Source organism: Pogonomyrmex barbatus, unplaced genomic scaffold, assembly GCF_055798465.1.
Source record: "Pogonomyrmex barbatus isolate J1 unplaced genomic scaffold, ASM5579846v1 scaffold3, whole genome shotgun sequence".
Lineage (NCBI taxonomy): Eukaryota > Metazoa > Arthropoda > Insecta > Hymenoptera > Formicidae > Pogonomyrmex > Pogonomyrmex barbatus.
Window position 1 is genome coordinate 6867595 of NW_028297127.1, and position 13486 is coordinate 6881080.

General features: G+C 38.7%; 1 protein-coding gene across 6 annotated transcripts in view; it reads left to right on the forward strand.

Annotated features, from left to right (window-relative positions):
* Positions 1-2840: 2840 nt before the first annotated feature.
* The window catches only part of LOC105429204 (IGF-II mRNA-binding protein), a 67118-nt gene continuing 56472 nt past the window's right edge, over positions 2841-13486 (forward strand). The window contains exons 1-2 of one of the 6 annotated variants that reach the window (XM_089080247.1): positions 2841-4761; positions 7700-7820. In XM_089080247.1, the coding sequence (XP_088936373.1) occupies positions 4746-4761; positions 7700-7820 (137 nt within the window). In that variant the 5' untranslated portion in view covers positions 2841-4745. The remainder of the gene's footprint in view (positions 4762-7699; positions 7821-13486) is intronic. The other 5 variants (XM_089080248.1, XM_089080249.1, XM_089080250.1 and 2 more) reach the window with 5 other exon arrangements.

The following is a 13486-nucleotide window of genomic DNA, read 5'->3' on the forward strand; positions in this document are numbered from 1 at the left end:
ATTGGGAGAATGAAAAATCAACGTAAATTAAAAAAATTAAAAAAGCAACGTAATTAAGGATATATTATATTTATTTTTATTTAGAATGAAAAAATTATGAAAAAATTATGGATTATTTTCGATCGCATTTAAAGTAATATAAAAAAATTTTGACGATTTAAAACTTGAATCAACAATTATTTAAATTTAAAATAGAAATATACTCTAATAAAAATATAATTAAGAAATAATGACAAAAATTTCAATTATGTTATATAAATACTTTAAATATTCAAGATGAATCATATAAAATTTCATTGCGATCCAAAAATTAGTTGTTCTGAAAATAAAAATTAAATTTTTACTAAGAATCCAAACAAAACGAGTGATGATACAAATAAAATTAAATCTTTATTTACAGAACAGACTAATCTTTGCATCGCAATGAAACTTTTCATAAATAATTTTAAATACTTGAAGTATCTATATAAAGCTAGAAATTTTATCATTATTTCTTAATTATATTTTCATTAGAATTATTCTACATATTTATTTAAATAATTTTTTCATTCAAATTTTAAATCGTCGCTAAATTTTTTGTATTAATTTTAAATGCAATTTAAAATTATCTGTAGTCTTTTCATAATTTGTTCATTGTAAAAATTATAAAATTATAAAAATATGTCTAATATATTCATTCAGGAATCATAATTGATGCTACCTTTACAAGTTTCATTTTTTGTTGTTTCGTCGTTCTGATAGAAAATCTTTTGAAGAGGTAGCGATTATGCAACCCATAACGCATCTTTATCACCGACACTATCGTTACCAGAAGTGTCAAGGGACGTTACAAAAACTTTGCTCGCCGATCTCCGGATGCGCCGCGGCATGAATGATAAATTTGCTTCAAGGATAACACCCTCGTCATTGGCGAAGATAATGACCAGCGGATCGCACAGGAATACCCGTCGACCTGCCCATATACCTGCGGGCGTTCACAAAAGAGAGAAAGAATTCTTCCTTTTCTCTACCTGGACGAACAAAGAGACTTCGTAACGGCATCAACCCTCGGCGATCCGACAATTCGGACTGGCAGTCGCATGTTCGATCCGATTTTCACAAATCGATCTTATGCCGACATAAAGATTTATCTATAGTTGCGTGCCGCTAACAGCAATTCCGGCGGCAATGAATCGAACATCCATTTCGCAAAACAATGGCTGAAAGGTACTTTAAGTACCTTTAGTAAGTCACCCGATAGAATTATATGACGCGACCCCCGACAGGGGGTCGCAAGTTGATCGGCAAAGGACCCTTCAGCAGTTGACGATCAAAGAGAGCGAGATTGCGTTCCCCGCGAGATTCGGCAAATCGAAATTCAGATTGCCATTGTGCGATCGAAAGAGAAGAGACCGAATAATACGTGCGAGAAAACATAGTTGGGTAAAACAGCGGAAAATGATTTCGCGAAGATGATTTAGATTGGATTGATTTTTGAAAAAGTTTCAATCAGCGCTGAGAAACTATGTAGCTTTTATATAACAGTACATATTAAAAATATTTTCAAAAATAATCTCGCATATTTATCCGCAATAATAGCAATGCAGCGATTACATCTTTTGAATCTTTAAAATTTCTCGTATTACAGTTTTCTCAAATATACGCCAAAATGAATATATATTTAATAGATATCCCAGTTATTTTCAAATTATTCCTCTTGAAAAGAAAAAATTATTCTGAAACAGAACTCTGTATTTTAACGAAAAATGTTATCATTACTAATCGCTTTTAGAATACAAAATTCTAAAAAAATGAACTTTGGTAAACAATTATTAAAAAAAAAATTTCAATTTATAAGGATTGATCCTCACACAAAGAACAGTTTTGCTTCTAAAAATTTAATCAGATAAAAATTTGAAAATACATTGGATCATCAAATTAATTTGTAGGACATTCCGATTGGTTATAAATTATCATATAAAATATCAAAAATATCAAAAATTTTTATAGTATTATGTTTGTGTCCTACACAATAATTTGGTCCAACAAAAATATTTTCTATATTAGATCATTTTTAGATACTTCAGCAAAACTCTTTTCTTTGTATATACAATACTTTATTATAATTATAGCTTTGAGTCATAACGTGTATATCTAAATCCTAGTACTCATCAACGTCCACTGTGCGGCGCCTCCGCTCGCGGTCAGTGACGCGTATCTTCTACTATCTACGCACTATCCGGCATGGCGCGTATCGACCCCGATTACTCCGACCAAGCCAACATATATATCTCACCTCGTCACACACAAACGGCTTATCCTACTCAAAGTTCATACAAAAGAATAACACACGAGGTACGTCGGATCACGTGCACGTGAATCGATTTCAAAGCATGTCCATGTAACTCGAATGATCCGATAATTAACTTAATAATTAATGACATTTTTCTCGTTCCGAAAAATTATAGAGATTGTAAATCATTGTAAAAGAGTTCTGAGCGGTATAGAAAATATTCATGAAACATAAAGAGGAGAATGACGCGCGGATCCCCGCGCTTTTCCGAGAGGAGAGGGAGAGAGAGAGAGAGAGAGAGAGAGAGAGAGAGGGAGAGAGGGAGAGAGAGAGAGAGAGGGAGAATCATCGGCGTGGAGGTGATAGCGTGCTTCCCTCACGCACGCGTCGTAAACCGCCTCCTCAACAAACGGTGCGCTTCGTGGTGGGGATAAGCGCGGCACGTAAGGGGGAAGCTGGGACACTTGGTGGGGGTATCGGCGTGGTGTCGAGTGGGGGTAGATTGGGCGCGGCCTACCGTGGATACACCGCGCGCACAGCGCGTGTTATAAAAATATAATATCAGTGTTACCTCTAGCGCTCTCTTTCTCGCTAGATATCCCGCACCGGTATACAGCCGCGCCAGATAGCGTGCGTTCCCCGCGATCACTGGCGTAATCGTTGCACGCGTGTTAACACGCCGAGAACACCGGCGAGAACGGCGTTTTACTCCGGGTGCTCATTGATCGCCGCGATCGAATCTCGCTCCGGCGAATAGACGGAGAAAAGACGTGGTGACGTGGTCGGGGGTGAGAGAGAGCGTGAGGAGAAAACACCTCCACGACACTGTGCGGCGCCATTGACGAGGAGCCGGATACCAGATATCGAGATACCGGACACCGGACACCGAACAGCGTGCTCGATCGGCGTGAACCGGCGCCGTTGAGTTTGGCGGTCTCGGACCTGCGCGCCCCACGCGACCACCCGATTGATCCACGTGCGAGACAGTGACAAAGCCCGCGCGTGCTACGTATGCACGCCCGATACGCCGGCGGCCGTCGGCTTCGAGAACGTTGTTCGTCATCGCACGTCCAGTGATCGGACGACCCGCAACCCGGAATCGTCCCGGGATCGTCCCCGACGGACGGCCAATCGCAATTCGGGCCGGTCTACTACGCTCGGTTGGTAAAAAAGCACGAGCGGCTCCGATACGTCGACGTCCGGAACGAGGGGTAGGGGGAGAGAAAGGGAGAGCGAGAAAGAGAGTGAGGGAGAAAAACAGAGAGAGAGAGAAAGAAAGAAAAAGAGAGAGAAAGAGAGAGAGACCGCTCCGAGGGAGAGAGGGTAGCGCCTAGAGAGAGAAAGACGCAGGAAGCGGACGCGCGCGGTGCGTTGCGGGGAAGAGAGATAGAGGGACGCAGATAGAGCAGGCCGAGAAGGGTAGGGAGGGGACGGCTCGCTTAGAAGGCTATCGAGAGACGACGGGGAAAGCTGCTTCACCACCCGCACGAGTTTCCCTTGATCATTCGTCCGAAGGAACTCGTGGCGTCTTTTCTTCCTTCTCTGAGTGCGAGTGAACTGGTTGATTGGACGGTACCCGTCGTCATATAGTTATCCTCAACGTCGTCGCCGTCGTCATCATCGTCACCGTTGCCGTCGCCGTCGTTGTCGTCGTTCATCGTCGCCGTCGTCGCCGTTATCATCGTCGTCGTCGTCGTCGTCGACTTGGTACAATCGTCATTTCAACCCGTGACGTAAACCGCGTCGTCACGCAGAGTCACCTAAGAAGGAGGGAGCGGCGTGCTCGAAGGAGGGAGTAAAACGCAGGGCGGAAGTCGGAAGAGAGCCAAAAAGGAAAGGAAAAGGGAGAGAGAGTGAGGAAGTGCGTGCGTCGTAATCGGCGTAGAGGCGAGATTTCGGCATCCCGAAATTATATTTCGGATACATCGTGTGTCGCGCCAATCGACACGTAGATACTCCGTGTCCGATCCTAATTCCGGAGCGAATCCCCTTCGAGGAGGGTGTAAAGGGCGTAAAGAGTACGCCAGTATCTTTTTTTTCTACGTTTGTCTTCCCTCCCTCTCTCTCTCTCTCTCTCTCTCTCTCTCTCCGCACTACGGTGGCGCGGGAGATCAGCCAGTGTTTTAGTGCCAGTGTTTAAAGTCTACCTCATTCGGCGACTTGCAGCCGATAAAGTAGTTAACAGAAACATATTTAACAGAGAAAGAAAATAAATATACGTGTGTATATATACATATATATATATATATATATGTATAGATATTAAAAATATATATGTATATACATATACATATATATATATTAAATACATATATATAGAAGGAGACAAGTGAAAGCACATAGTTTCTACGTTTTGTGCGCGAGTTCTACGACAAAGAGCAAAGTTATTATCGCGTAAACATGTCTCTGGATAAGTTCGCGGAAGGCGGTATGCTGCAGAAGGAGATGGAGCGTCTGGAGATTGAAGAGAAGAATGGTGATAGTCCGAGGTAAAAATCAAGATACTACATACATATAGTTATTTTTGCTAACACGCGACTTTAATATTTCATTAAAACAAATCTATGTTCATTGAGGGTATAAATTATCATATCTGTTCAGAGAATTTCATTCTTGAAAAAGAAAAATGGAACGTGCGTTTCAAGTGGAAGTATCCTATAGGAGAAACGAACAAATTTAACGGAATGAGACGAAACTCGATATTCTCGAGCCATTTTTCCATCTGCTTTCGATCGTATAATTCAGGCATTTCTTATATATGTACATAACAACTTTGCGAACTTGCGAGAATTTATGAGAATCGAGCAACAACACAAACATGAACGAATATATCGGAGGTCGTTACCAGTCATACCGTTCAGTCGACAATTTGGTTGACAACAGGTGTATTTATTATTATTGTCGTACGAGTCTATTCAAATTTCAATACGCGATTTGGACAGAAGTACATACGTGAAAGTTTATCAAGAATATTTATTGTGGAAAACTCCGTTTAGCCCGACGCGAACGTACGCGCGTTTTTGAAAGGATTATTCACCATTCGATCGAAGATATCGGCAAGCAAATCGACGAGGAGTCGAGACTAGACATCTCCGATTAGTCGATTGCGTCAGGCTCGATTGTTTGCGAATTCGCTTTTTAAGATGCGCAGTTATTATATAATACAACGTAAAGTAAATTCCGGATATCGGGCTTTCGCCCTCGTCGATCTTAAGTTCTGATCTTTGTTAGCAGTTTGCCGATTAAGGACGATATTTTTAGGGTTCTTCTAATTCTATATCTCGCAAAGAATACAACATGGAAGAAATCAGATGGAGGATCATGGAGGAAATCAGCGAGATTTGACTTTCAATTCAAAGTTGATTAATGCAATTGAATATTAAATATTTTTATGAAAATTAGAAAGATGGTTTCTCTGCTTTCATCTTGAATGAGTGAAAAGAGCAAGTTTGCTATAGGATCTAAAAATTTGGCAAGATACAGATCTGAAAAATAATTTTGTTTTGGAGCGCGAAAATTATTATGTAAGACATTTCAGTATAATGGTAGTGCTGCAAAATTTTTTTTATATCTTGGCAATCAATTTAAATATGCTACATAATTCTTTTGATGATCTTACAAAGTTATTTTTCATGTCTATATATATAGTCTAAATCTTTTATGCTTTTTATATATTTAACATTTATCGTACCAAATACGATTACATGGAAAAAGAATTAGTCTTGGCCCAAGACAAATATTCTCATATATAAGCGAAAATATTATAATCTTCTTAAAAATTTTTTTTCTTGATTTGATTGAATATTGATGCGAGTATTTTTTCTGCTCAATTCAAGACTAAAAATATATGAAGATTCTAATTCTAATTATAATTATAATTAATATATAATTTTTTGCTTATATATGAGAAAATATAGTCTTGATTTAAGATTAATTTTTTTTCCGTATATTTGACTATTTGTCCCGACCCCATTTATCGAAAAGAATTCTGATCGATTAAATACCAAGAGCGAAAGTAGTTGCTTCTATGCTCTCGCTCATGGCAGCCCGCCTGCGAAAACGTCTCAAATATACCTGCCATTTTACACGTCGCGGGACAAATATAATGACACGCAGACGGCGAAATTGTATCGCGATTCTGTCTCGACGAACTCGAGTGTCGTCTAATCTCACGGCCGACTACGAATTACGTTCGCAGAGTCAACAACCTCCTCGATAAATATCGGCGATAACGTAAATCAAATTACGCACGCACGCGCTCCGTGCGCGAGCGTATCTCGTCATTACAACATTCGCATGCCAACTCGGCGGATATTCGTGCGGATTTCGTGCCGCTCAATGATCGCGATCGACCTCGGATGATGGAAGATACAGACTCCGTTCTTTCACGTCAATTGAACAAAATGCTCAATCAGAGTCTCAATAATGTCGCGTTAACTCGACATGATTTACGTTAGTTACATGATTTACGTAGTTGTAATCAAAATCGTGAAATATCATTTAAAGCCCATAAAAAGAGGAGCCCAGAAGTGACGAAAGTTGTAAAACTATTAAACGTCTTGACAGGAATTACTACTTAATGAAGTTGTTTAAATTAACTTCCTCGCGCAGCAGAGAACTACGCGGCCTTTTGTTTTATATATATATATATATATAATTATAGTCGCCGGAAATATCTGAGTTGTGTGTTTGAAGGGTTACTGTAGTAATACGTCAAAAATATTCTCTGTGTTTATTGTGTGAAGACATTGCAGTGACTCATCTAATTCACGTTAAGTCACTAAACAAATTTGTTAAAAATTGTTTCTCGATCTACTCACGTTAATTTGTGTAAATATGTTGCTTTATGAAACAAGAACACGTTGTTTATTATTTCTCCTAGAATTTTTAAAGAGAAAAACTTTTCATAATCAAGAAGTCAGTCAATGGTAGAATCTGTGGTAATTTTCACTTGTTTCCATCGTGATGAAAAGGTTAATAGCTGAGAAATGAGAGCAACCAATATCGAAACTTGAAGAACTTGAAAGATTGAATATTTTATGTTTTTTTCCCATGTCTTTTCCCCACAAAACTAGATTCATTGTTGCCTATATATCTCGAGTACATAATGAATATAAGAAAACAATAAACAGTAACGAAAACTTCCACAATCATCAGATAGGATTCATAGGATTTTCTCAAATGTTTAAGATTATGATCTAATATGATCTAATATGAGTGAAAACCAATATGAATTTGATCAAATTAAGAATTTGTCAATTATCTAATAATAAATCTAGATACGTCAATTGTTACATTAAAGCAATTAACACAATATTACCTTAAAAAATTTTAAGAATATGAAGAAAATGAGGAAGTTACGATCGACGGAAAGTAATATATGAATTCAATTTTGTCGTAAGTCATCCAATTTCTTTTTCTCTAAAGCCAGCCCTGGATCTCAGCGTTGCACGTGGCATGATTTCGTGGACGTCCCTGAAGCAACGTCGCCATCAGCATGGTGGACGTCACACGGACGGGAAATTCTTTTCGGCGATGAGTTTATCACGTACGCACAATGTTTACTTATCGTGTTATCGCCCAATCGGAATTCTTTAATCGGAAAAATTTAACAGAGGCCGACCAAGGTGCGTGAAAATAAATTGATAAAGATTCACGCGTGTAATTATTTAAAATATCGTTCTAGAAAAAATTAACAGACGCGTCTAAGCCGTTTTTCAACTTTGTAACATTCGATTTTTTATATAAAATTATTTTCAACATTACAGAAAAATTAAAAATATTATGCGATTCAAATTGTTCTTTGATTAAGTTTTATATTTAACACAGATCATTTATATTATAAGTTGAAATGTATGAAATCTTTATAGTAATTTTTCGCAATATAAATATGAATGAGAGGAAATAGATTTCCGTGCGCTTTTCACAGATGGCAAGCATGGGAAGATGGAAATCGCATGGGAAAAGATATTGAAATCTAGGTATAACGCGTACAATGACTTCATTGTGTTTGCGATGGTAAGAATTTGTCGAAAATGGCGGCGATAGAGCGAGGGGGACGGTATCGCGTACGTGACTTCAAGAATGACACCCCGTAAAGCGAAAACGCGGCGTGACTCATTCGAGGAGGTGGGATAATAAAGAACAGGGACCAGGCAAGACTTTCTACAGCCGTAAACGGCACATAGTTACGCATTTAATATACAGTTCGTATCGACTGAATTTCGAGTCACGTATTGTATCGGCTAACTAAAAATCGATGTTTTGTAAAAATCAAAGTAATCGTAACATTTCGAATTGTGATGAATGATTTGTAATCACAAGAATCAGATTTTTCAATTCTAGTTTCCAAGATATCATTCTCATAGTACATGTTCCTCGAATTTTCGAGAAAAATCTCTTATCTTACTGTGTTAATTAAAATTTCATTCCAGTTTCGTAACAGATGTAGATGTAGATTTTTTCGTAAATCATTCGAAGGAAGTTATTATTCCGTGAGAAATAAAACTCTCGTCGAAAGGCGTAGTTAAAATTTCTGCTTTCAATTTCTGGAGAAGGGAGTGCGCGTGTAATTCCTAGCGGCGTCCATGTGCACCCACGTGGAGAACTCACATCAGGTACACGCCGTGCGTGCGCGTCCGCGTGACATGAATTAGAGCCAGAAATAGTGCACCATATCGCGCTGCGCGCTGCGACGTGGCTTAAAAATAACGCGGGGAAAAAGACCATATATGTACGGTTTATTATCGTGAAGCCCCCGCGCCGGAAATCAGCGGTAAATAAATAGGCGGAAGAAACGAGGGCAAAGGTAGAAAGAAAACGTCTTGCTTGATGTTCTGCATTCGTCGGCGTTCTCCGAGAATTCGTAAGGAACATTGCATTTAAAGAATCCAAAAAAAAGATATGAAAAACTAAAGAAGCTCAATTAAGAAGTTACATTGACGGTGACGAGTAAAGAATGGCTCAGCGAATTATTGCTCACAATCGAAGAAAAATTCAAAAATTCTGACAAAAGTGCATTTTTAAGAAAGAAAATATTTAGAGAAATGCAAAATTACTGTTTACAAAGAAAGTACGATTTTATTATAGTATTTAAAAAAATCACAAATCTGAAAATAATTTTGTTGAATCCAAATCATTATAGCAGGCTTAAGTATGATGATAAAATTATAAAAATTTTTTATATTCCAGCAACTAATTTGAACATTCTACATAATTATTTAAATATACCAATAAAATTATTTTATATCCGGCTAAATTTTTAACAGAAAAGTTGTTATTTTCATGTAGAAAAGCAAAATAGAGACAATTTTGGAAATCAAAAATGATCAGGATCAAGAAGGAAAAGCAGACTTTCAAATCTGACAATTTGAACTGAATAATTGTTGGGGGATATAGGAGATTCTCTCTTAGAACAATCGCAGTCGCAAACGAGGGAAAATCGGAACATTGCGAATTTTGCCGATGAGCGAGAAAGATCTACGAGCGTTATGAGCATTTACCTGGCGGACAGGCGTGCGCGAAACTCACGACGTGCACGCCAGCTACGTGATATTTTTCTAAGCGTGTTTTCTGCTTACGTAATTTTCCATTACATAAACGCGTGACGACACGCGCAATTACGTCGTGAATTCTTCTTTCTCTTTGCAAGAGAGCGCGCGCATTCGGAGAGCGAATCCGGTCCGGACCTTCAAGACGCGAGTCGCGACTCGGATCCAAAAATACGATACAATGAAATACGAGCAGAATGAAAGGTACAAAGCGTCACCGCGTAACGCGCCGCCTCTCTCGACAGTGAACATCAACAACACTTACAAGCTGATACTCGTCGAAAATACAAATCTCACGTTTCTCGTAAGAAAAATTATTACGATTGTTGCGATTAAAATAGAAATTATCGTACGAAATGTAGAACGTGCTTTCTCCTCTGGTTCGCAGGTAAACGTCGTCGCTCCTGCGTTCCCTCGAAAGGATTCATTTCATTCTCTTCCGTTTCATCGGTCGCGTAAGCCCCGCGCGTTGCAAAAGAGGCAGTGGATTTCAGACTCGAGCCGCGTTAAATAGCCGCGGTGAGAAAGTGAACCTCTACCGGGTTCCTGTAATATTATACCCGCCGTTTCATTTTCCTCGCCAATTAAAGCCGCGGAACGGATACGCAGAGCGGTTCCACAGCCGAAACTTTCCACAGGCCGCGCTCCCCGCTCTCGCTTCGTTCCCTCCGCTTCTAAATCTCCTAATAGCGATCGTCATCATCGCACTCGTCGCCTCGCACGCATACACGCATTGCCGTCCGCGTTCTGCCGCGCTCCTCGTATCAAACAAACAAAGCATGGCCGCTCCAGACGATCGTAATCAGCGCTAAATACGCATCGAAAATTACGGAGGTCCTCTGAAATCCTCCGACGAAGCTTGGTATCCGAGGGAAATACACCTGTGCGTCGAGCCTGAATTTCTTTAATTAGAGAAATGATAAATTAGTTGTACGTAATATCGCATAATGAATTATCTTGTGGGTCTCGCTACGATACAAAGCGAAGGGAGAACCGCGTCGAACGAGCGTCCTGCCGCAACTTGGGGCGAATAAATGAATGAGGAAACCGCAGAAGAACCTCGATAAAGTAGACGCGAGATGCGTCGTGGAGCGGTGTTGAAATTTGATTAATGAAGAGGTAGTCGCATGCGATCGCCGAATCTCTCACGCAATATTCGTTAAAGGAACCACTTGAAAATCTGTAGTATTTCTACAAATGTTTTTCCTGTCAAGGACCGAACACGCGGCTACAGCGCTATCATTTTCGAGAACTTTGGAATATACAAAATTGGCAAGAAATATAAAATATTCCATAGAAGGAAGAAACAGTTAAAGAGTCTAAAAATTTGGCCGGATAAAAACCTGAAAATAATTTTATCGGGCCATCAAAATAATTATGTAGAATCAAACTGGTTGCTAAAAATCAAAAATTATTTTTGTGCTCAAGTATCATAATAAATTTCGAATAAAATTATTTTCAAACTGTATCTAGGCAAATTTTTAGATAATTCAGCAAAGCTTCTGCGTACGAAATAACTTCGAGGAGTTATATCACATCCGTGTCACTTTTTTTAGTGACACGGTAATTACCTTTGAAAAGAGCATTACCGCACGCGCAAAAAGCGATTACGCGAAGAAGAAGCTCGCGTGTAAAAATCGCGCGGCAATTCCGAATCGACGATCGCGCCGCCGCGCCGCTTTCTATCGCCGTATATTCTACAACGACAAATAATGACGGATAACCGTAATAAAGTTAAGTGGACAAGGAGAAGAGCGGGAGATGAATTACGGCAGAGATGGCTACGTGGCGGAACAACGTGCGTGACTTTAATTTAATAGCGGAGAGTCCGGATACGACGATCTCGACGATGACCGCCGTGATCCGCGAGTAATAGAAATGTAAATGGCGAACGGGAGATTCCGAGAAATGGAAACGGCCAATGTGAAACGACCGAGTCCGCACGAGGCTCCGCTTTCACGACGAGGAATACGAGAGGAACGTCGTGACGCGTCTTCGAATTACGGTTGAGCCGCCATTTTCTGTTGGCCTAAGCGCGAAGCAGATTTGATGTCACACAGACGCGCTACGTCTTAATAGAGCGAGAGAACACGACGCGTTTAACGCATAATATAAATAACGGCGATTAATTTGCGCAGGCGGCTCGACAAAATGTCGCGAGTGCCTCTTATCGTTAATTCATCGAAGCGAGCGATATGGCGGAGCAATGACGGCGGAACACCACGTCACGTGTCACATCGGTCAGACTCCGGATAGAGCGACTCTACGTTGTTCGTGGCTCTATCTTTCAGTGAAAACGCGTATCGCGCCTTTTTTCGCGTCGGTAACGCAGACATCTGTAGCACTACCGCCATGGAAAATTTGTCTTTCCGACAATCTCGAGCATTGGGGGCGGTGATACTGGATTAAAAGAATCTTTTTTTTTTTTTTAGTATCAAAATCAATTTATTTAAAGAATTTATTTCGCCCGAGATATTATTGAGATGAAATATACGCGCGATTGTTGACGTAAAATGTTGCAGTGATTATTATTTAAAGAGATTACGATAGATTATTTTTTAATTTGCAAATATACTAAATATGCTAGCTAAATATGCTCTTAAATCAACATTCTGTTAACATAAAATTTAAAGGAGATTAAAGAAAAAAAATTGTATTACTGGCTTTTGAAGCTATAAATTCGTTGAAATAAAGAACATAATTCTTGTATTTCAAAAACAAATAATGATGAATTAATGAAAGAATCTTTAGAAGAGATGCTAAAATTAAAAAAAAGAACATATTCCATGTTTAAAACTTCATCTGATTTACTGAATTTATTTAAAAAAAATCGGAGAATAATTTTACCGAAAAATCGCATTTTTAGTATCTTTTTTATCTCATTGCTTTGTTATAGAAGAATTGAAAGAAATAAATTCTGCCGAATGCGGATGCAATATACAGTCTACATTTAATACTTTTAGAAAATATCTTTCTAAGCGCTTTTCTTTCATATCAAGTTCGCCGTTGTACCTACATCGAAAAGGTGACAGAAGGTCGACATTCTTGTTTCCCTGTCAATCTCAACATTAAGGTTTCTCCTGGGAAATCTCTCTCTTCCGGACAAAGAAGTCAGGTAAATTTTTGGCATGTTTTAACGGTCCTTTGGGTTCTATGGATGAACTTCCAGGAAGGTTTCTCCATCCATTTCTCAATATTTCCTTTTACCTGAACGTAGGGTCCACGAGTATACCTGAAAATTTTGAAAGACATTATAAATAACAAAAGAATAGCTGTTACGAATATTATTACAAAGAAATAATTACAAAAGAATCCTTTTTTCCAAAATTTTCTTAAATTTCAAGCGTTATTTAACTTATAAATATGTTTAGAAATATTTCTCTTTTGCAGTCTTTTTTTTCCTAAAAATGACCTTTTACGACGTAATATTTCAAGTCTCTTATAAAGAGTAAATTAATAGAATTTTTTTTTTGTGTATGGAAAATATACGGATTAAGAGAGTTTTTTATTTAGTGGCAAGATTGAAAAAGGTTACCCGAAATTCTTCTGATAAAAGAAAACGTCTTTTCTTGAAAATCATAAAATGGTTTTAAGATGTTTCAGTTTTTCCGAATTTTGGCACAATATGAAAAACTTTGAAGATATTTCTTCGAGACTTTTTACA